General features: G+C 54.5%; 1 protein-coding gene across 1 annotated transcript; it reads left to right on the forward strand.

Annotated features, from left to right (window-relative positions):
* The first annotated feature begins 2,760 nt into the window (after window positions 1-2,760).
* LZTS3 (leucine zipper tumor suppressor family member 3) lies at window positions 2,761-19,275 on the forward strand. The gene is given in 6 exon segments (XM_038745133.1): window positions 2,761-2,829; window positions 12,575-12,826; window positions 12,828-13,076; window positions 14,272-14,865; window positions 16,497-16,766; window positions 18,390-19,275. Coding segments are annotated over 5 exon segments (2,052 nt in total). The 5' UTR covers window positions 2,761-2,829; window positions 12,575-12,613; the 3' UTR covers window positions 19,116-19,275.
* Window positions 19,276-24,463: the final 5,188 nt, after the last annotated feature.

Here is a 24,463-nt window from a genome sequence, read left to right on the forward strand (position 1 = left end):
GACCTTCTCTGGACCTCAGCTACCTCATCTGTAAAATAATAATAACGATGGTATTTGTTAAGTGCTTACTATGTGTGAAGCACTGTTCTAAGCACTGGGGGGGATACAAGGTGATCAGGTTGTCCCACGTGGGGCTCAGAGTCTTCATCCCCATTTGACAGATGAGGGAACTGAGGCCCAGAGAAGTGAAGTGACTTGCTCAAAGTCACACAGATGACAAGTAGCGAAGCCAGGATTAGAACCCATGACCTCTGACTCCCAAGCCCGGGCTCTTTCCACTGAGCCACGCTGCTTCTCTAATGAGGATGAAGACCGTAAGCCCCATGTGGGTTACGTACTACATCCAATCTGAGTAACTTGTATCTACCCCAGCACTCAGTACAGTGCCTGGCACGGGAGTAAGCGCTTAGCAAAAAAAAAACATTAAAAATAAAAAAAACTGGTGTAAGACATACTCTTGCCCTCAAGGATCTCCCATTCTCATGCCCAGAGCGTGGCTGAAGCCAATCTGGGAAGGTTTCTTGGAGGAGGCTTTTATCTGACTGAAGGAGCATCAGAGGCTTGGAAAGAGTGCCAGCCAGGATAGCGAGACTATCTGGATACTGGAGAAGAGAAAGGGGTGGGGCCTCTCCCCTCCATCGCAGCAGGAGGGATCAAGGTTAGACAGCAGGGCAGGTGAGGAGTGTCAGTCCTGGAGACCCTCGGCAGTAGAGGACAGGGAATAGACCGTGTAACCTCGTGCTTGCCTCGTGCACTCCAGAATTACACTAGACTCTAGAGTCTAGTCTGGAGAAGTGGTGTGGCTTAGGGGATAGATCATGGGCCTGGGCATCGGAAGGACCTGAGTTCTAATCCCTGTTCCTCCACGTGTCTGCTGTGTGACCTTGGGCAAGTCACTTCACTTCTTTGGGCCTCAGTTCCTTCATCTATAAAAAGTGGGGTTTAAGACTGTGAGACCTATGTGGGACAGAGATGATACCCAAACTAGTTAGCTTGCATCTACCCCAGTGCTTGAAACAGCATTTGGCAGATAATGAGTGCTTAACAAGAACCTTAATCATTATTATTATTTTAGTCATCTTCTATAATAATAATAATGATGACACTTATTAAGCGCTTACTATGTGCAAAGCACTGTTCTAAGCGCTGGGGAGGTTACAAGGTGATCAGGTTGTCCCACGGGGGGCTCACAGGCTTCATCCCCATTTTTACAGATGAGGGAACTGAGGCCCAGAGAAATGAAGTGACTTGCCCAAAGTCACACAGCTTGCAATTGGCAGAGCAGGAATTCGAACCCATGACCTCTGACTCCAAAGCCCGGGGCTCTTTCCACTGAGTCACGCTGCTTCTCTGTAACCTCTAGAAACCACGCTTCTAGACTGTAACCTCACAATGGACAGGGAATACATCCATTTATTGTTATTTCGTCCTCTCACAAGTGCTTAGTATTAAAAGCTCTGTACCCAAGTGGTGTGGTTTACTGGAAAGAGCCCAGGCTTGGGAGTCAGAGAAAGCAGGTTCTAATCCTGGCTCCGCCGCTTGTCTGCTCTATGACCTTGGCAAGTCCCGTCCCTTCTCTGTGCCACAGTTACCTCATCTGTAAAATGGGGATTAAAACTGCGAGCCCCATGTGGAACAACCTGATTACCCTGTGTGTACTCCAGTGCTTGAATAGCGCTTGGTACTTAGTAAACACTTCAACAAATACCTTCATTTTTATTCTCTGGGCCTCGGTTCCCTCCTCCTTAAAATGGGGATGGAGTCAGTGAGCCTCACATGGGACAGGGACAGTGTCCACCCCGATTTGCTCACGTCCACCCCAGTGCTTAGTACTGGGCCTGGCACAGGGTAAGCGCTTAACAAATACCATGATTATTGTTATTATTATTCTCTAGGCCTCAGTTCCCTCCTCTGAAATGTGGATGGAGTCACTGAGCCCCATGTGGGGCAGTGAGTGTATCCAACCCCTGTTAGCTTGTATCTACCCCAGCGCTTAGTACAGGGTATGGCACATAGTAAGCACTTACACCCCATTATTATTATTCTCTAGGCTTCGGTTCCCTCCTCTGTAAAATGGGGCTGTAGACAGTGAGCCCGATGTGGGGCAGAGGCTGAGCCCAATCCCGATTACCCCATATCTACCCCAGTGCTTAGTACAGGGTTGTGGGAAGGGATTGTCTCTCTTGCTGAATTGTATTTTCCAAGCGCTTAGTTCCATGTGCTCTGCACATGGTAAGCGCTCGGTAAATACGACTGAATGACTGATTGCAGCGGCTAGCACATAGTAAGCGCTTAATACCTAGCACACGATGATGATTATGACTGTCTAGGCCTCGGTTCCCTCCTCTGTCAAATGGGGATGGAGGCTGTGAGCCCCACGTGGGGCAGGGGCTGGGTCCGACCCGATTTGTTTGTATCTAGCTCCAGCGCTTAGTACAGTGCCTGGCCCCTAGAGTGATGCCTCCAGTCTCCTCGGCAGTGTGCTGAGATGATGACGAGGGACGGACGGACGGATGGATGATGGATGGATGGATGGGATCGCGTGTCCCCCCGAGGAGGGGGGAGCAGGCCAGACCCCCGGGGTTCAGGCCCGACGTGGGGAGGGGGCAGAGCCCGAATTGTCGGGGGGCGGGGGCGGGAAGGCGGTTTGCCGCAGGAGTGGGGGGAAGGGGCGGGCGGGCCCGGGGAGGCGGGCCCGGGGGGCGGGGCGGACCGGGGGGGCGGGCCGGGGGACAGTCCGGGGTACCCCGCACGCCCAGCCCGGGTTCGGCTGCCTGCCCACCGCTGCCCACCGCCGCCGACGCGACCCCCGCCCCGGCCGTGCCAAGAGTAAGGTGGGGAAGGGGCGAGCGGAGGGCGGAGCGGGGCGGGGGCGCTGCCCGGCCCGGGGGCTCCATCCCCCGGAGGGGCCCGGGGGGCTGGGGGCCGGGGGAGTGCGGATGATGTCATCGCCGCGCCCCCCACGCCCAGCCCCTGCCCCTGCCCGGGGCTCACACTGCACCACCATCGGGACCGGGCGGGGGGCCATTGCGGGGTCATCCACCGGGGGAGGGGGCTGACCTCTGTGTGTGTGTGTGTGTGTGTGTGTGTGTGTCCCGGGAGGGGGGTCCGGTACCCAAGACCCCCCGACTCCGGGGGTCCGTCCTGGGGCCTGATTAGGGCAGGACCCCCACCCCAGGGCCAAGGGGAGGGGCTGGCGAGGGAGAAAATGGGGTTCCCTAAAAGTGGGAGGGGGTTGATCTGTGTCTGTGTGCCTGTGCATGTGTGTGTGTGTATGTGTGTGTGTCGGGCGGGGGTCCGGTACCCAAGACACCCCCCCCACCCCGTGTCCGGGGGTCCGTCCTGGGGCCTGATTAGGGCAGGACCCCCGCCCCGGGCACAGGGGAGGAGGCCGAGAGGGAGAAATTGGGGTTCACCCAGAGTGGGAAGGGGCTGATCTCGTGTGTGTGTGTGTGTGTGTGTGTGTGTCCCTCCCGGCGCCCTCCTCCCCCAGCGTGTGTTCCGGGTATCTAGGACCCCCCGTGTCCATGGGTCCGTCCTGGGGCCTGATTAGAGCAAGACCCCCACCCCAGGGCCAAGGGGAGGGGCTGGAGAGGGAGAAAATGGGCTTCATTCTCCCCGAGTGGGAGGGGGCTGATCTCTGCCTCCACCCACCCGGTGCACCTGTCCATGGACCTAAGAGCCTGTGCCCAGGGTCCCCATGTACGTGGGCCTGATCAGAGCAGGACCCCCCGCCTCAGGGACAAGGAGAAGGGGGTAGAGAGGGAGAAAGTGGGGTTCACCCAGAATGGGAAGGGGCCAATCTCTGCCCCCCGCCCCCGGTACGCCTATGTACTTAAGAGCCTGGTCCTGCCCTAATCAGGCCCCAGGACAGACCCCGTGTCCCTGGGTCCATCCTGGGGCTTGATTAGAGCAGGACCCCCGACCCAGGGACAAGGGAAGGGTGGGGGAGAGGCAGATATTGGGGTTCACCCAGAGTGGGCATCTAATCCCTGTCCCCCGGTGCGCCTGTCCGTCTACCTAAGACCTTGGGTCCAGGGCCTGATTACAGCAGGACCCCCACCCCAGGGACAAGGGGTGAGATGGAGAAATGGGGGTTCACCCAGAGTGGGAGGGGGCTAATTTCTGTGTGTTCCCCCCCACACCAGTGCGCCTGTCCACGTACCCAAGACCCCATGCCCTGGGGTCCGAGGGCTTGATTAGGGCAGGACCACTGCCCCAAGGACAAGCTGATGGGGAAGAGTTGTCCAGTCACCCCCATTTCCCTCGGTTTCCCTCCTTCGCCCTACTCCATGTTTCCTTCTGTGTTCTGAAGCATGAGGATGCAGAGGTGAGGAGAGCCCCGTGAATGGCAGATAAGAAGCTAGATTTTTCCATCTTCCTCCTACACTGCCCAAGCCCGCTGCAGGGGAATGCCCTTGTTGGGGTGGAGGGGATTCATTCAGTCATTCATTCGAATTTATTAAGTGCTTACTGTATGCAGATCACTCTACTAAGTGATGGGAGTGGTATCTTCTTCCCACCCCTTAGAGACGGTGAGCCCCCGTGGGACGGGGATTATGTCCAACCCGATTTACTTGGATCCACCCCAGTGCTTAGTACAGTGCCTGGCACATAGTAACCGCTTACCCAATACCTCAATTATTATTATCAGGGCATGGCAGCTAGATCTGTGAGGCTGGAAACCCCCAGAGTCCTCTCTGGAAGGCGGGGGGGACAAGGCCTGGGTAGTGCTCTTAATAATAATTATTATTATTATTATTATTATTATGGTATTTGTTAAGAACATATGAACATACTCTGTGCCAGGTGCTGTACTAAGTGCTGGGGTGGATACAAGCAAATCGGGTTGGACACAATCCCTGTCCCACAGGGGGATGACAGTCTCAATCCCCATTTTACAGGTAACTGAGGCACACAGAAGTGAAGTGACTTGCCTGAAGTCACACAGCAGACAAGTGGCTGCGCCGGAATTAGAACCCATGACCTTCTGACTCCCAGGCCCAGGCTGTATCCACCATGCCACGCTGCTTCCCATCATACAGTTCCCAGTAGTGGCCCCTGTGAAACGTATGCCCTGACCTATGTGTTTCCCGCTCCCCACAACCAGGGCTGGCTCATGTTGGGCTCTGGTTTTCCAGCCCTTGCTGAGCCCCATCGTGATCCTCATTCATTCATTCAATCACATTTATTGAGTGCTAACTGTATGCAGAGCACTGTACTAAGCGCTTGGGAAGTACAATACAGTCCTCTCCCAAGTGCTTAGTCCGGTGCTGTGCACCCAGGAAACGCTCAATAAATACCATTGATGGATTGATTGACTAGAGACTGTCCCCCTAGACTGGAAGCTGGCTGTGGGCAGGGAACACATCTACCAACTCTATTCTATTGGGCTCCCAAGCACTTAGTGCTCTGCACACAGTAAACATTCAATAAATAGCACTGATCGATTCTGGGCAGAACGGCACGAAGGGCTGGGAGAAGTGGGGCTGTGTGTGGGCTGTGCCAATGTTCCAGGCCACGATATTGATTGAGCACTTACTATATGCAGAGCACTGTACTAAGCGCTTGGGAGAGCACAGTCCAAGAGAGTTGGTAGACATGTTCCCTGCCCACAATGAGTTTACAGTCTAGAGGGGGAGACAGACATTAATATGCCTCTGGCTGCCCCCAGATTCCCATCTAATCAATCAATGAGGTATTGGGTTAATAATTGAGGGATCTGTTTAGCACTCACTAAGAACCAAGCACCATACTAAGCACTGGGATAGATACAAGGTAATGGGGTTGGACCCAGTCTCCGTCTCTGTCTCACCTGGGGCTCACGGCCTTAATCTTGATTTTACAGTTGAGGCCCAGAGAAGTGAAGTGACTTACTCAAGGTCACGTAGCAAGTGGCGGAGCCGGGACTAGAACCCAGGTCCTTCTGACTCCCAGGCCCTTGCACTCTCCACTCCGCCACGCTGCGTCTCAATTACCGAGCGTTTACTGCGTGCAGTGCACTTTGCTAAATGCTTGGGAGAAGACACTACAAGGGAATTGCTTGCTCACAAGGAGTTTCCGGGCTAGAGCTGTCTTAACGTCCACCAGGGCTGCTTCTCCCTGCACCTGTCCCCAGCCTGGCCAGGCCAGGCCAGATTTTTTTTTTTTTTTTTTTTTTTTTTTTTTGTGTGTGTGTACACACTTAAAAGTGTGGAAGGAGAGCGTATTTAGATGACACAAAGGACTCCGACTTTCAGTTGGGGGGCGGGGGGCCAAGGGGGAGTGCGGGGAGCACTGGACAGGGACCAAGAGAGGAGGTGGGATCTCTAACCCCGATATCTGGAAGGAAAAAGCAGATCAGATCTGACCTGGGGGATCAGTCAGTCAATCATATTTATTGAGTGCTTAACTGTGTGCAGAGCACCGTACTGAGCGCGCTGGAGAGTCCAGTAGAACAACAGATGCATTCCCTGCTCCCAACGAAGTTACAATTAGAGAAGCAGCACGGCCTTGTGGAAAGAGCACGGGCCTGGGAGTCAGAGGTCGTGGGTTCTAATCCTGGCTCTGCCTCGTGTCTGCCGTGGGACCTTGGGCAAGTCACTTCACTTCTCGGTACCTCAGTTCCCTCATCTGTAGAATGGGGATCAAGATCCACGAGAGACATGGACTGTGTCCAACCTGATTACCTTGTATCTACCCTAATGCTAGAACAGTGCTTGGCGCATAGCAAATGCGTAACACCACAATTATTATTATTATTATTATTGTTAGAGGGGGAGACAGTACGATCGATTGATTGACTCAGCATGCAATACTCCAATGGCGGGGACAGGGAACGTGTCTGTTACATTGTTGTGCTCTCCCAAGCACTCAGGACAGTGCTCTGCACACAGTAAGCACTCAATAAATACAACTGACTGACTGTAAATGATGCAAATCTGCCTGTTTCTCAGCCACCCCATCCGCACAGACAAAGGGGGCTGAACTGAACGACCTCTTGAGATCATTCATTCAATAATATTTATGAGCGCTTACTGTGTGTAGAGCACTGTTCTAAGCACTTGGGAGAGGACAATACTTCAATACTCCTGGCTCTGACAGCCCCATCCCTGGGAATCTTCATCATCAATGAGTCAATCAGTGACTTCTATTGAGCGCTTACTCTGTGCAGAGCATTGTACTAAGCACTTGGGAGAGGACAATATGGCAGAGTTGGCAAACATTTTCCCTATCCACAACGAGCTGACAGTCTAGAGGGGGAGACAGAAAATAATACAAATACATAATTTATAATGTATAATTTAATAATAATAATAACTGTGGTATTTGTTAAGTGCTTACTGTGTGCCAGGCACTGTACTAAGAGCTGGGGTGGATACAAGCAAAGTGGATTGAACACAGTCTCTGTCCCACGTGGGGCTCACCGTCTCCATCCCCATTTTACAGATGAGGGGACTGAGGCCCAGAGAACGATAATAATATTAATTGGGGTATTTGTTAAGTGCTTACTATGTGCCAGACACTGTACTAAGCGCTGGAGTGGATACAAGCAAATCGGATTGGATACAGTCCCTGTCCCACGTGGGGCTCGCAGTCTCCATCCCCATTTTGCAAATTCATTCATTCATTCAATTGTATTTATTGAGCGCTTACTGTGTGCAGAGCACTGTACTAAGCGCTTGGGAAGTACAAGTTGGCAACATATAGAGACGGTCCCTACCCAACAGCGGGCTCACAGTCTAGAAGGGGGAGACAGACAACAAAACAAAACATATTAACAAAATAAAATAAATAGAATAAATATGTACAAGTAAAATAAATAGAGTAATAAATATGTACAAACATATATACATATATACATAAGGTGCTGTGGGGAGGGGAAGGAGGTAAGGCCGGGGGATGGGGAGGGGGGAAGGGGGGAGAGGAAGAAGGGGGCTCAGTCTGGGAAGGCCTCCTGGAGGAGGTGAGCTCTCAGTAGGGCTTTGAAGGGAGGAAGAGAGCTAGCTTGGCGGATGTGCGGCGGGAGGGCATTCCAGGCCAGGGGGATGACGTGGGCCGGGGGTCGACGGCGGGACAGGTGAGAACGAGGCCCGGTGAGGAGATTAGCAGCAGAGGAGCGGAGGGTGCGGGCTGGGCTGTAGAAGAAGAGAAGGGAGGTGAGGTAGGAGGGGGCCAGGTGATGGAGAGCCTTAAAGCCGTCGGTGAGGAGTTTTTGCCTGATGCATAGGTTGATTGATAGCCACTGGAGATTTTTGAGGAGGTGGGTAACATGCCCAGAGCGTTTCTGCACAAAGACGATCTGGGCAGCGGCATGAAGTATGGATTGAAGTGAGGAGAGACAGGAGGATGGGAGATCGGAGAGGAGGCTGATGCAGTAATCCAGTCGGGATGGGATGAGAGATTGAACGAGCAGGATAGTGGTTTGGATGGAGAGGAAAGGGCGGATCTTGGCAATGTTGCGGAAGTGAGACCGACAGGTTTTGGTGATGGATTGGATGTGAGGAGTGAATGAGAGAGTGGAGACGAGGAGGATACCAAGATTGCGGGCTTGTGAGACGGGAAGGATGGTAGTGCTGTCAACAGTGATGGGAAAGTCAAGGAGAGGGCAGGGTTTGGGAAGGAAGATAAAGAGTTCAGTCTTGGACATGTTGAGTTTTAGATGGCGGGCAGACATCCAGATGGAGATGTCCTGAAGGCAGGAGGAGATACAAGTCTGGAGGGAGGAAGAGCGAGCAGGGGCAGAGATGTAGATTTGGGCGTCATCAGCGTAGAGATGATAGTTGAAGCCGTGGGAGCGAATGAGTTCACCATGGGAGTGAGTGTAGATAGGGGACCAAGAACTGACCCTTGAGGAACCCCTACAGTAAGGGGATGGGAGGGGGAGGAGGAGCCCGCAAAAGAGACTGAGAATGAACGGCCAGAGAGATAAGAGGAGAACCAGGAAAGGACAGAGTCTGTGAAGCCAAGGTTGGATAGCGTGTTGAGGTGAAGGGGGCGGTCCACAGTGTCGAAGGCAGCTGAGAGGTCGAGGAGGATTAGGATAGAGTAGGAGCTGTTGGATTTGGCAAGCAAGAGGTCATTGGTGACCTTTGAGAGGGCAGTTTCCGTGGAATGTAGGGGACGGAAGCCAGATTGGAGGGGGTCGAGGAGAGAGTTGGCGTTGAGGAATTCGAGGCAGCGCGTGTAGACGACTCGTTCAAGGAGTTTGGAAAGGAATGGTAGGAGGGAGATGGGGCGATAACTAGAAGGTGAGGTGGGGTCAAGAGAGGGTTTTTTTAGGATGGGAGAGACGTGGGCATGTTTGAAGGCAGAGGGGAAGGAACCAGTGGAGAGTGAGCAGTTGAAGATGGAAGTTAAGGAGGGGAGAAGAGATGGAGCGAGAGATTTCATAAGATGAGAGGGAATGGGGTCAGAAGCACAGGTGGCCGGAGTAGCATTTGAGAGGAGGGAGGAGATGAGGTCGCTGAGGCCAAGAGAAGTGAAGTGACTTGCCCAAGGCCACACAGCAGGCAAATGGTGGAGTCGGGACTAGAACCCATGACCTTTTAGCTCCGGGGCTTGTGCTTTATCCATTACACCACCATTTTAAGATCGAGGGATGGGAGAGCAGTGCAGAGAACGAGCAGGAGCAGGAGAGGGGGAGGGGGAGGTTTAGAAATGGGTGTGGATCTGAGCCAGCAGGAGAGGAGGGGGCCGCTAAATATTGGCTTTCCTCCCACCACCCACCGGGCCCATGGGGTCGTGTAAACAGCAGGAGAATCCCAACTATGCATGGCATGCATGCCCTGCTAGGGCTGGGCAGCTGTGGGCAGGTCTCCGGGCATGGTGGGCAATCCAGTGGCACAGTACCTATAGAGCAGAGAGAGACATGCCAAGATGGACACCCAGAACCGCCCCCCGCCAATCCCCAGACTTTAGCGGGGCCAGAAGAGAAAGGATGAGAGCAGTTATAATAATGGTATTAGTTAAACACTTATTATGTGCCAGGCACCATTCTAAGCCCTGGGGTGGATACAAGCTAATCGGGTTGGGCATAGCCCCTGTCCCACAAGGGGCTCACAGTCTTCATCCCCATTTTGCAGATGAGAGAACTGAGGCCCAGTAAATGATAATAATAATTATGGTATTTGTTAAGCGCTTACTAGGTGTCAGGCACTGTACTAAGCGCTGGGGTGGATCCAAGCAAATGGAGTTGGACAGTCCCTGTCCCACGTGGGGCTCGCAGTCTTCATCCCCATTTTACAGATGAGGGAACTGAGGCCCAGAGAAACAAAGTGACTCGCCCAAGGTCACACAGCAGACGAGATCTGTGCTCTTGAGGGCTGACGTTTTCACTTCATCATATTTATCGAGTGCTTACTGTGTGCAGGGTACTATACTAAGCACTTGTCCACAGCCTGATACAAAGGGCTGCGACCCCCATGGGCACACACACCCCAAGCTGTGAGGGTCCAGTGTGAGGGAAGGTGTGTGCAAGGATCTCCGGCTGGAAGGTGAGCGTACCAGGACCTCGGCATGAGCTTAAGCTTGCAAGGAGCTGTGCGTGTGTGTGTAGGAGTTGAGATCGTGCAAAGAATCGGGTGTGCAAAGGCCTCTGGGTGTAGGAGGTTTGGCTGGTGGGGAATGGTGATGGGAGTGAAAGAGAGAGGTGAAGGGTGGGAGTGGGGGTGAGCACTTTCCCTTGGACACGGGAGAGTTAAGGGGGTGGGCCGGAGGGGGGGGAAGCGGAAGCTGTGATTGCCCAGGTAAGGAACAAAGGTCTCCTCCCCGCCCCCATCCCTCCCAGCAGGTGACAACAGGTGGCAACAGGTGAGCCCTTGTTCCTAGGTAGTTCAGCCCGGCCAGAGAAGGGGCGGGGCAGAGTGGGGCTGGGCGGGAGGGCGAATGCCCGCTGCCCAGAGACTACGCCAGGCCGGTGCCCAGCGGCCCACTGGGGCCCGGCCCGGCTCTCTGGCTCCGGGGCCTGATCCGGGTAAGTGACTGCTTCCTCTGCCCTAGCTGCCAGCTACAGGGCAGAAGGTCTCCCCAAAGAGCTCCTCGCCCTGGCCAGTGAGCCCAGCAGGCTACGGCCAGGGTAGGGAGGGGGGCATGAGAAGTCTCTGGGCCAGATTGGGAAGGGGCCCCCACGGAACGACTGTCCCTGTCCCTGGAATAGCTGCGCTGAGTAGGTGGGCCTGTGGGTCGTGCACGTGGCTATGTGTGTGGGCATGTTGTGTGCAGCAAGTGGGAAGGGCAGAGATTTTTAGTCCTGCAGGACAATGACAACAGCCTCTCTGCGACTTCGAACTGTCGGTGGCGGTGGTGATGGTGTGGGGGGAGGATTCCGCTTTTCTGTCGGAGCGCGTGTGCGCACACCCACAATGTCACACACACACACCCGGCACACACCCACAGTGTCACACACACACACATAGCATACACCCGCAATGCCACACACACACACACGCACACATACACACACACAAACACACACACACACATACACATAACTCTGTCCTTTAGTGCACAGTAGCACCGAGCCCAGAATTCGGTGGGGGAGAGGGAGGAGAGGAGGTCGATCCTGACAGGTTTGGGGTCAACCCCGAAATTTCCCAGGGGAAGGGAGCAGGCCCAAGTGGGGCTCTAACAGGTTGGTCGGTCATAGGGAGACGGAGGGGGCAGGGGAGGCAGAGGGGGCAGGGGATCCGGGGGGAGGGGGGCTCAGAGCAAGGACAGCTGCTTCTGTTCTTGCTGGCAGGATGGGGAAGGCACCAACCCATGGTTTTTCCATCTGTGCAATGGATCATCCGCCCAGCCCAGAGGAGGGGTCACCCAGGGATCTGGGTGCGGGGTGGCCCAGGTTTGTGGGGAGGGGAAGACCTGGTGCACTGGGCTGGAATGGGGTGCGGGGTGGACACAGGGTAGGAGCTGGGCTGGCCCAGAGGGCCTCCAGGCCTTCCACATGCCCTCCCGAGGTGTTAATGATTCCAGCCGGAATGTCGGGAAACTTGGGAATCCGGCCCCTCCTCCCCCCAGGAATGTGGCTACCCTTCAGTGGCTCTTCAAGGTGTCTGGCACAGGCGGGGTTGTCAGGGGCTGCTGAGGTGTGGGTTTATCCTGACCTCCATCCCACCCGACTCTGCCCCGACAGGGAGTCAGTTCTGGGTTGGCGGGGGACGGAGTGGGGCATCTTACCCTCCAGAAAATCTCAGCCTGGGAGCTGACACTCTGGTCATTCAGTCAGTCATATTTACTGAGCGCTTACTGTGTGCAGAACACTATTGGGAGAGTACAACAGAACAATAAATAATAATTGCAGTATCTGTTAAGGGTTTACTATGAGTTAGGCACCTAGGTAGATACAGAGTAATCGGGTTGGACACGATCACTGTCCCACATTGGGCTCACGGTCCCCATTTTACAGATGAGGCACTTCCGAGGCCAAGAGAAGTGAGGTGACTTGCCCAAGGTCACACAGCTGACGAGTAGGGGAGTGGGGATTAGAACCAATGACCTTCTAACTCCCAGGCAGGGGCTTTGGACGGGGCGGGGCGGGGGAAGTGACCATCAGCCCCCCAACTGTGTGCTCTCTCCACCCCCGGTGTCATTTCAGTGCTGCCGAGCGGAGCTGGGCCCCACCCCCAGCCCAGCCATGGCCTCGCTGGACACGCTGACCCTGCTGAGTGACCCCCCGGAGCCCCTGCTCCTGCTCGGCCCCCGCCGGCTCCTCGGGCCCAGCACCCGCCCCACCCCTGCCATGGGCAGCGTGGGAAGCGGCGTGGCCGGAGAGCAGGAGTTCGCCATGAAGAGTGTGGGCACGCGGACGGGCAACGGGGCATCGGGGGGGCCGCAGCTCGGACCCCGCCCACAACGGCTACTCTCTGCGGGAGCTGGCCGGCCGCTACGGCTCTGAGGAGAAGGTGCTCAAGGCCGTGGAGAAGGGGGCCGCCACCCTGTTCCTCAACGGGGACCCTCGGACGGCCGGGGACCGGGCCCAGACGGACGCGGGCAGCGGTGTCCCCTCTGCCGGGCAGCGGGCCCTGCCTCCGCCACCCCAGTACCGAGAGCCCACCCACCCGCCCAAGATCCTGCCCGTCTCCGGAAAGCCGGACCAGGTCGGGCTGAGTGGCAGAGGAGGAGGGAAGTGGGCTTCCATGCTTCCTCAGGTCAACTTGTCCTGTCCCCTGCCTTGGGGAGATGATGATGATGATGATGATAACAATAATAATAATAATGTGGGTACTTGTTAAGTGCTTACTCGGTGCCCAGCACTGTTCTAAGTGCTGGGGTAGTTATCAGGTAATCAGGTTGGACACAGGCCCTGTCCCACATGGGGCTCACAGTCCCATCCCTCCTGGAGCTGGGGGCAGGGGAGTCGGGGTGGGGGCATATCAAGCATAATAGTAATGCTGGTATTTGTTCAGCGCTTACTACGTGCTAAACCCTAAGCGCTGGGCTAGATGCAAGGTCATCAGGTCGGACATAGTCCCTTTCCTACCTAATAATAATGATGGTACTTGTTAAGCGGCATGTGCCAAGCCCTGTTCTGAGTGCTGGGTAGGCTGTAAACTCGCTGTGGGCAGGGAATGTCGTTGTTTATTATTGTTGTATGGTACTTTCCCAAGCATGTAGTGACAGTGGCTCTGCACACAGTAAGTGCTCAATAAGTACAACTGAATGAATGAGTATAAGATAATCAGGTTGGACACAGTCCGTGTCCCACATAGAGCTCAGTCTTAATCCCCATTTTACAGATGAGGGAAATGAGGCAAAGAGAATAGGTGACTTACTCCAGGTCACCGGGCACACACGTGGCGAGGCTGGGATCAGAACCCAGGTCCTTCTGACTCCCAGGCCCACGCACTAGCCACCAGGCCGTGCTGCTTCACAGGAAGGAGATCAATCAAACGATCAATGAATAGTATTTATTGAGTGTTTACTGTGTGTACAGCATTGTACTAAGTGTTCGGGAGAGTCATTCATTCATTCAATCCTATTTATTGAGCGCCTACTTTGTGCAGAGCACTGTACTAAGCGCTTGGGGGTGCACAAGATAACAACCATCAGACAAATTCTTGTCCAGAACAAACTCACAGTCTAAAGGGGATGACCGTACACCCGGGTCTCCCACCAGAAAAACCTTCCTCCCATCAGCCTGACTTCCATCCCTCCTGCTGCAGAGCCCCTCCACTGTCTATCCCGGCTGTCTGCTCGTGCCTGGGGCAGGAGGCGCTGGGCAGGGCTGGCGATAGGGGGGAGGGAGATGGGGTGCCATCCAAGGGCCTGACTCCCCCTCCCCTTCCCTTGCAGAGCACCGAGCCCCTGGTGAGGCCCTCGGCCTTCAAGCCGGTGGTGCCCAAGAACTTCCACTCGATGCAGAACCTGTGCCCGCCCCAGGGCAACGGGCTGACGGAAGGGCCCCGGGGCCTAGCGGGCAGCGGATCCAGCCCATCGGGCCTGAAGGGGGGCGGCGTCCTGGAGAAGGGCCGAGCGGCCAACCCCGGGGGGCTCTCCGACTCCGGCCGCAACTCGCTGACCAGCCTGCCCACCTACGGCTCTGGCTACAGCCAGCCCCTGGGGCCCCTCAGCGCCTCCACCAGCCACATCAACCGCGTCGGTACATCCTTCTCGGTGGACAGGGCCGGGGCCGGGGCCGGAGGAGGTGGAGGAGGAGGAGGAGCGGGGGCCGGCCCCAACGAGACCTCTACCTCAGACAGCGGACGGTCCAGCGGCAAGAGCTCGGCCTCCTTTGGGCGGCTGCAGCCTCTGGGTGACGGGCTGGCCTTCCACTCCCCATCTACGGACGACGTCATCCAGGACCTGGAAGACCGACTGTGGGAGAAAGAGCAGGAAGTGCTGCAGATGCGCCGGAACTTGGACAAGAGCGAGGCCGCCATCTTCCAGGTCAGGGCGCCCGGGTGCCACCCTCTCCTTCTCTCCCCTTCTCAACCTCCCCGGGCAAAGTGAGGTTCTCCAGGGGGTGGGGCGAGGGCAGATGCTGTGTCAGCTGTGTGACTTTGGGCAAGTCATTTAACTTCTCTGTGCCTCAGTTCCCTCATCTGTAAAATGGGGATTAAGACTGTGAGCCCCACATGGGACAACCCGATGACCCTGTATCTACCCCAGTGTTTAGAACAGTGCTTGGCACATAGTAAGCACTTAATAAATGCCATCATTCTTATTATTATTATTAGATGCCCATTGCCACCCTCCCTCTACCACCTGGGATTCACCGCCCTCATGCCCAGTCCTCCCGGGCTCACCCTGCACCCAGACCTGCCCATCCTCAAGACATGGTGGTTGGTTTGTCTAATGGTATTGATTAAGCGCTTCCTATGTACAAGACACCGTACTGATCGCCGAGGTCTATAGAAGGTTGGACAGAGTCCACGTCCACGTGGGACTCCAAGTCTTAATCCCTGTTATAGATGAGGGAACCGAGGCACAAGAAATGAAGTGACTCGTCCAAGGTCACATAGCAGACAAGTGGTGGAGCCGGGATTAGAACCCCAGTCCTTCAGACTCCCAGGCCTGGGCTCTGTCCATTAGGCCACAGTGCTTTGTTCACAATGACCCTTTGCCAAAATCTTCTGGCCTGGGGCGTTTTGGGAGAGATGTGTCAGTGGAGAAGACCTGACAGCGTAAGACAGAGACAAAGACAAAGCTCCTCCTTGGTGGAATTCTCACTGTACCCTGGGGTCAGGGAATCAATCGATGGTACTTACTGAGCACTTGCTATGTGCAGAACACTGTACTGAGCGCTTGGGAGAGTCCAATTCAGCAGCACCAGCAGGCACGTTCCTTGCCCAAAACAAGTTTGCGGTCTTAGAGGTACAGTCCAGGAATGGGAAGACTGAGGCCTAGAGAAGATAAGTGGCCGACCCAGTCCCGTGGTGTTCGGTCAATCATATTTCATTCATTCAATCCTATTTATTGAGCGCTTACTGTATGCAAAGCACTCTACTCAGCGCTTGGGAGGGTCCAATAGAATGACAGACACATTCCCTGCCCGCAGTGAGCTTAAAGTATAGGGAGGTAATAATAATAATAATAATAATAATAATAATAGTACTTGTTAAGCACTTACTATACACCAGGCACTGTTCTAAGTGATGGGGTAGATCGAAGTTAATCAGGTTGGACCCAGTCCCTGTCCCACATGGGGGCTTCCAGTCTTCATCCCCATTTTCCAGATAAGGGAACTGAGGTCCAGAGAGGTGAAGTGACTTGCCCAAGGTCACGCACAGCAGACTTGGAGCTGGGATCAGCACCCGGGTCCCTCTGACTCCCAGACCCGAGCTCTATCCATCAGGCCACGTGGCTTCTCCCGGTACGGTCCAGGAATGAGGAGCCGGAGAGGGCAAGTGGCCAACCCGGTCGCGCGGTAGACAGACGGTGCCCCTCCGAGTCACCCCCCGACCGACCGCCTCACCTGCACCCCTCCCCACCCTTTTCCTCTGGTGATGCCTGCCCCCCCGCCGGGCCCGGATGGGGATGGTTAGAGTGACTGAGTGTCCTCTCCGAGACGGCGGCAGGTGTTTGAGGAGAAGCAGAAGGTGTGGGAGCGGGAGATGGAGGAGTTGCGGCAGAACTGCGCCCACAAGCTGCAGCAGGTGTCTCGGAAGGCCCAGCGGGCACAGCAGGCCCTTCAGCTGCAGGTCTTCCGGCTGCAGCAGGAGAAGCAGCGGCTGCAGGAGGACGTGGGGCGGCTGCTGAGGCAACGGGAAGACCTGGAGGAGAAGCTGGAGTCCGCCCGGAAGGAGCAGGCGGACGTCCTGCCCAAGATCGAGGAGACCAAGTGGGAGGTGAGAGGGGGGCCGCTTAGTATGGTGCCCTGCATACCGTAAGCTCCCAATAATAATAAGAATGGTATTTGGTCAGCGCTATGTGCCAGGCACTGTTCTAAGCGCTGGGGTAGATATGAGTTAATCAGGTTGGTCACAGTCCCTGGCCCACATGGGGCTCTTAATCTTTATCCCCGTTTTACAGATGAAGGACCTGAGGCCCAGAAAAGTCAAGTGACTGGCCTAAGGTCACACACCAGACAAGTGGCAGAGTAGGGATTAGAAGCTATGACCTTCTGATGCCCAGGCTTGGGCTCTATCCACTAGGCCATGCTGCTTCTCGGGAAATACCCTTGATTAATCGGAGGGCCTCTTGTAGAATTCCACAGCCTCCCACCCCCACCCCTTGGGGTTTTATCATCCCTCTCACAGCTCCATTGCCTCTTCAGCCCCTTATCTTTTTTTTTTTTAACATGGTATTCATTCATTCATTCAATCATATTTATTGAGCGCTTACTGTGTGCAGAGCACTGTGCTAAGCACTTGAGAGAGCACAGAATAACAATAGACACATTCCCTGCCCACAGCGAGCTTACAGCTTTAAGCGCTTACTATGTGTCAAGCACTGTTGTAAGCCCTGGGGGAGATACAAGTTTTATCGGGTTAGTCACAGTCCCAATCAATCAGTCATTCAGTGGTTTTCTGTGAGAGCGCTAACTATTCATTCATTCATTCAATCATATTTATTGAGTGCTTACTGTGTGCAGAGCGCTGTACTAAGCGCTTAGGCGAGTACAGTACAGCAGAATTAGTAGGCACATTCCGACACATAATGAGCTTAAAGTCTAGAGGGGGAGACGGACATGAATATGAATAAATAAGTCATTTATAACAAATAATTGAAAGATATGTTCCTCTAAGTGCTGTGGGGTTGGGGCGAATTCAAATGTCGAAATGTCCCTGTCTTACATGGGGCTCACACTAAGTAGCAGGCAAGAGGATTGAATCCCCATTTTGCAGTTGAGGAAACTGAGGTGCAGAGAAGTGACTTGCCCAAGGTCATACACTGCAAGCCAGCGGCAGAGCTGAGATTAGAACCCAGGCCCTCTGACCCCCAGGCCCATAGGTCTTTCCACTAGGCCACACTCCTCCTGTGCTCTCCACCTCCCCTAACTGTGGTATTTGGTATGCACTCAGTATGCGCCAGGCACTGTACTGAGCAATGGGGTGGATACAGGCAAATTGGTTTGGACGCAGCACCCGCGCCCCCCCGCCCCCGGCATGGGGCTCCCAGTCTTCATCTCCATTTTACAGAGGAGGTAACTGAGGCACAGAGGAGTGAAGTGTCCTGCTCAAGGCCACGCCCAGAAGACAGGTGGCAGAGTGGGGATTAGAACCTGTGACCTTCCGACACCCTGGCCCGGTCTCTGTCCACTAGACCTTGTTGCTTCCCTGACCCCTTCCCTTGATTCGCCCACCTTCTGAGCAACCTCCGCCGCCAGTTCCTTCACCCTGCCACGGCTGCAGACCTCGCAGCCCGAGTTCTGGGCCCTCGTGGAAGGGCGGGGGAAGGGGCGGGTGGTCCGAGCCCGGGGTCGGTCGGGGATCTGAGCTCCGCTGTCCCCACCCCCCCACCCCCGACAGGTGTGCCAGAAGGCGGGCGAGATCTCCCTCCTGAAGCAGCAGCTGAAGGACTCGCAGGCGGACGTCTCCCAGAAGCTGAGCGAGATTGTGGGCTTGCGGGCACAGCTGAAGGAGGGCAGGGCATCCCTGCGGGAGAAGGAGGAGCAGCTCCTCAGCCTGCGGGACTCGCTGGGTTCCCAGCCTGCCAGCCTGGAGCTCCGCGAGGGTGAGGTGCAGCGCTCCTGGCCCGAGGCCCAGGCCCCGCGTGGCCAGCTTGGACACTGCCAGCGGGAGGCGGCCGCGCTTCAGAGGGCCGGGGCCGTCGACGAGGACGACGGGGACGACGGCCCGGCCGCCTGCGAGAGCGATGAGGCCAAGATGCGGCGCCAGGCGGGGGCTGGGGACGGGGGCGACGGCGCGGCCGGGGCGGAGGCGGGCCCTGCGGCGTGGCTGCGGCGGGAACTGGAGCGCCTGCAGGAAGAGCTGTTGGCGGAGCGGCGGGAGCGGCAGCGCCAGGGTGCGGGCTTCCAGGAGGAGCGACGCACGTGGCAGGAGGAGAAGCAGAAGGTCATCAAGTACCAGAAGCAGCTGCAGCTCAACTACGTGGAGATGTACCAGCGCAACCAGCAGCTGGAGCAGCGGCTCGGTGGGCTGGCCGGCCCCGGGGCCCTCACCCCGCCTCCAGGTGATGAGAAGAAGGCGTGGACCCCCTCCCGCCTGGAGCGCATCGAATCCACCGAGATCTGAGGCAGCACGGCCCAATGGTTGGAGCCCGGGCCTGGAAGTCGGAAGGATAAGCGGCATCGCCACCTCGCTGCCGGGTGGCCTCGGGAGAGTCATTTCACTTCCCTGGGCTTCGGGCCCCTCAACGGGAAAATGGGGACGGAGGCCATGGGCCCCATGTGGGACGGGGACTGCGTTCAACCCGCTCATCTTTCATCTACCCCAGTGCTTAAGAGCAGTACCTGGCACGTAGTAAGCGCTTCACAACTGCCAGGATTGTTATTAATTATCATTATCTGAGACCGCCCCGCCCCGTCCCCCTGTCCGCCCATCCCCGGCACACAGCCGAGGCCTTGGGGGTATCTGGGCCTAGTCATCGATGTTTACCTTGGCGAGACAGTCTCTCTTCCCAGCTGTCCCTACCCGACTGGGGTTGGCTTCGACTCCGTCTTCCCACGGTCTCCGCACTTATTTTCAGCCATATTGGCTACCGGCGTAGCACCCCACCACCTGGGAGCATCGATTCGAACCCAGATGCTTGTCCCCCCTGATGCTGCGGCCCTGGAACGCTCTCCCCCCACCCCAAGGCGCCTCCCGACCAAAGAGGTTGAAAAAGCTGCCCATGCTAGTTGTCCTTCTACATCAGCCCCTGTCGCCTGACCCCCTCTCCCCCTGGTGCCCTTAGCTGACTGTCTACACCGTGTGTCCGGGTCCTCGACCCCGCTCCGGTGATCCAGCTCGTGGGTCCGCCCACGTCCCCTCTTCCTCCTCAACCGTCCCAGCCCCGCGCCAAATCAGCACTTTATCTCGGGCCCGCTGGACCTCTTGCCCGGCCCAGACCAAAGCCTGGGACATCCTGGCCTCCCCCTGGCACCTCATCAGGGCATCAGTCACAACCCCAAGCCCACCCCCTCCCCACCTCCCACGGCCCCGTGTTAGAACCTCAAGCCGTCCCTGGGGGAGAGGTAGAAAGGCAGAAGCTTCACTCCACTCTCCTCTCCCCTCCCACCCACATCATTGCAAAGGCGGGAACTATCTGCACCCGCCCCCCCCAGCCCCCCAACCGACCAAGACTGGCACTGCCAGGGGGTGTGGCCAAAGGCAGCACCTGCCTCTGCCCCCCCCAACCCTCTCGGCCCTGTATGTCGCTCCTTCCCCCGTGGCACGGGCGAGCCAGCTGGACGCGGGGGTCGGGGGGAAGCCGGCTCCTCCACCTCCGCCAGCTGGACACACTGTGTCTCCCCGGGTGGGAGTGGGGCCGCTTGGGCATTAAATTCACCAGCAATAAAAATCCCAGCGGGGAAGGGGGCCGTCCCACACTCAGCACCCCACTTCTGGTCACCCTCCTGACCCCCATGGCCGCATTTAGGACCGGTGGTAGGGGAGGAGCAACTGTTCCTTCCTACTGTGACCCATGGGCTACCCACCATCCCCCACCTCCCGCCCCTGATCTCCGGAATCGTCGATCTATCGTGTGTCACACTGACTCTTCTCCAAAACGTGTTTTACTCAAACCTGCGCAAAGGACTTGGGCCTCTAATCCTTGCCCTCCCCACCACCACCTCACCACCCATTCCTCGGCCCGTGTATTTTAAGGGGAATTTCGGCATTTTGTATACTTCCCCAGCTCCCTTCCCCTCACCATGCAGCTGCCCTGCCGTCCACCTGACTTGTACTGCCCCCTCCTCTCGACCGCCTCCCCACAAATCCAGGGGGCGACGGCTTAAGGAGCAAAACAAACAAGAACGACTCTTGCTGTTCGGTTTTCAAAGAAAGTTTTATATATATATATATATGTATATACATATATATATAGACACATACATATACATATATATATGTATATGTATATATAGATATGTAGATAAAGATATCTATATCACCACAGTCTGTCCGTCTGACTGGGAAGAATCTTCTTTTTCCCAAAAGAAATAAAATGAAAAAAGGCTTCTTTTCAACAGTATCCTGCTTTCTGGTCTGATTTTCATTCCTGCATTCCTTCAGTCGTATTTATTGAACGCTTATCGTGCACTGTATTAAGGGCTTGGGAGAGTTCAATATGACAGAATAACAATAAACAGACATTCCTGCTTCGATACCCAATTTTCCGTGTAGGTTGGCAGGGGCTGGATATAGGACACTGCCCTGGAGAGGTTGGGTGGGATTGAAGACACAGCCTTGCTCTGGAAGGATTAACAGTCTGATTGTGTCCTGGAACAAACATCATGCCCCGGTGTCGCAGAGAAACAAGAAATGCTCATTGTCAGTCAGTCAGTCATATTTATTGAGCGCTAACTGCATGTAGAGCACTGGACTAAGTGCTTGGGAGAGTACAGTGTGACACTATAACAGTCACATTCCCTGCCCACAATGAGCTTACAGTGCAGTGGAGGAGAACAGACATTATCAGAACTAAATAAATGATAGATATGTACCCAAGTGCTGTGGGGCTGGGAAGGGAGGGTGAATAAAGGGAGCAAGTCAGGGTGACACAGAAGGGAGTGGGAGAAGAGGAAAGGAGGGCTTAGTCAGGGAAGGCCGCTTGGAGGAGATGTGTCTTCGATAAGGCTTTGAAGTGGGGGAGAGTCATTATCTGTTCACAGCATATGGATTTAATGGAGATACCCAAGCGCATATGAGGAATCTGGTGGATTCGATCTGGGAGGGCTTCCTGGAGGAATCGGGCCCCTCACATCCAAGGGACTGGCCAACACCCATGGAGAGAAATCATCACTGGACCTGCACGTGTTCTCTCCTGCCCAACATCCATTCAGGAAGGCCTGCTCATTCGAGGTTCGGAAGATTGGGCTGTTTGGAGGAGAGATGAAGAACAGCCTTTAGGCTGAGGAGTGGGTTGTCCCGTCCCATTGAGGGTCGGGTGGAAGGGAGGGCAAGAAGCCGAGGTAGGAGGAGGCAAAGCAACATGGCCTACAGGCTTGAGTTCGGGTCTGGGAGTCAGAAGGAGCTGGTCAGGGAATGTGTCTGCTAAGTCTGTTCAATGTACTCTTCCAAGCCCTTACTACAGTGCTCTGCACACAGTAAGTGCTCAGTAAATACCACTGATTGATGGATTGATTGATTCCAGTCCCGGCTCCATCCGCTTGTGACCTTGGACAAGTCACTTCACTTCTCTGCGCCTCAGTCACCTCTTCTGTAAAATGGGGATTAAGACTGTGGTCCTGTGTGGAACAGAAACTGTGTCCAACCTGATTATCTTGTAATAATAATAATAATAATAATAACGGTATTTGTTAAACACTTACTATGTGCCAAGCACTGTTCTAAGCACTGTGGTAGATACAAGGTGATCAGGTTGTCCTACGTGGGGCTCACAGTATTAATCCCCATTTTACAGATGAGGGAACGGAGGCACAGAGAAGTTGTGACTTGCCCAGGGTCACAGAGCAAACAAGTAGCAGAGGCGGGATTAGAACCCATGTCCTCTGACTCGAAAGCACGTGCTCTTTCCACTATGCCATGCTGCTTTTCTACTCCAGGCCTTGTACCTACGCCAGGCCTTAGTACAGTGTCTGGCACAGAGTAAGCGCTTAACAAATACTATTACTGTTAACAGCCAGTGAGTCATATTTATTGAGTGTTTACTGTGTGCAGAGCACTGTACTAGGCACTTGGGAGACTACGATACAGCAATATAACAGACACATTCCCTGCCCACAATGAGCTTACAGACTAGAGGGGGAGTCAGACATTAACAGAAATAAATTACAGACATGCACATAAGTGCTGTTGGGCTAGGAGGGGGGAATGAATAAATGGAGCAAGTCAGGGTGCTACAAAAGGGAGTGGGATAATAACATTATCATTATCATTGGTAGTGGTCATGTTATTTTTCTCTGCTCCAGCACTTAGAACAGTGCCTGGTACAACGCAGATGCTTAACGTGGGGGAACCAGCATGGCGCAGTACTGGGTAGAGCTCTGGCCTAGGAATCAGAAGGTCACGGGTCCTAGTACGCGCTTGTCTGCTGAGTGGCCTGGACCAAGTCAGTAAGAACCCAAGGGTACTTTAACATACAAGTCAGTTCTGCTCACAAAGAGTGGTTTTTTTTTTTCACTACACGTTTTGGATAGAACGTGATGATAGAATTGGGGATAGTTCTTCCAGCAACACACATCCGTCTAAGTGGAGTGGAGTGCAGCATCGGAAGACACGATTGTGAATGTATATATCTGTACGTATTTATTACTCTATTTTACTTGTACATATTGACTACTCTATTTTATTAATGATGTGTGTATAGCTATAATTCTATTTATTCTGACGGTTTTGAAATCTGTCTACATGTTTTGTTGTCTGTCTCCCCCTTCTAGATTGTGACCCCATTGTTGGGTAGGAACCGTCTCTATATGTTGCCTACTTGTACTTCCCAAGCGCTTAGTACAGTGCTATGCACACAGTAAGCACTCAATAAATATGATTGAGTGATTGACTGAATGAAGTCATTTTACTCTGTGCCTCAGTTCACTCATCCATAAATGGGGCTTGACACGTGAGCCTCACATGGGACATTCATTCATTCATTCATTCATTCAATCAATCAATCATATTTATTGAGCGCTTACTGTGTGCAGAGCACTGTACTAAGAGCTTGGGAAGTACAAGTTGGCAACATATAGAGATGGTCCCTACCCAACAACGGGCTCACAGTCTAGAAGGGGGGTCAGGGACTGTGTCCAACTCAATTTGCTTGTAGAGTGGCTGGCACATAGTAAATGCCTTCACCACTTGTCTACTGTGTGGCTCTGGGCAAATCACTTCACTTCTCTGGGCCTCAATGCCCTCCTCTGTAAAATGGGGATTAAGACTGAGAGCCCTGTGTGGGACACGGGCTATGAGGATGATGATGGTATTTATTAAGCACTTACTATGTGCCAAGCACTGTTCTAAGCACTGATAATAATAATTCCGGTATTTATTAAATGCTTACAATGTGCCAGGCACTGTACTCAGCTCTGGGACGGGTACCTGTCTACGTGTTTTGTTTTGTCTGCCTCCCCCTTCCAGACTGTGAGCCTGTTGTTGGGTAGGGACCATCTCTATATGTTGCCAATTTGTACTTCCCGAGCGTTTAGGAGCGTGCTCTGCACACAGTAAGCGCTCAATAAATACGATTGAATGAATGAATGAATGAATGACTATAGGAAATCAGGTTGGACACAGTCCCTGTTTTGCATAGAGCTCACAGTCCTAACCCACCATGAGGTAACTGAGGCCCAAAAAATAATAATAATAATGGCATTTATTAGGCGCTTACAATGTGCAAAGCACTGTTCTAAGCGCTAGGGAGGTTACAAGGTGATCAGGTCGTCCCACGGGGGGCTTGCAATCTTAATCCCCATTTTACAGATGAG

This window comes from Tachyglossus aculeatus, chromosome 4 (assembly GCF_015852505.1).
Source record: "Tachyglossus aculeatus isolate mTacAcu1 chromosome 4, mTacAcu1.pri, whole genome shotgun sequence".
NCBI classification, from domain to species: Eukaryota; Metazoa; Chordata; class Mammalia; order Monotremata; family Tachyglossidae; genus Tachyglossus; species Tachyglossus aculeatus.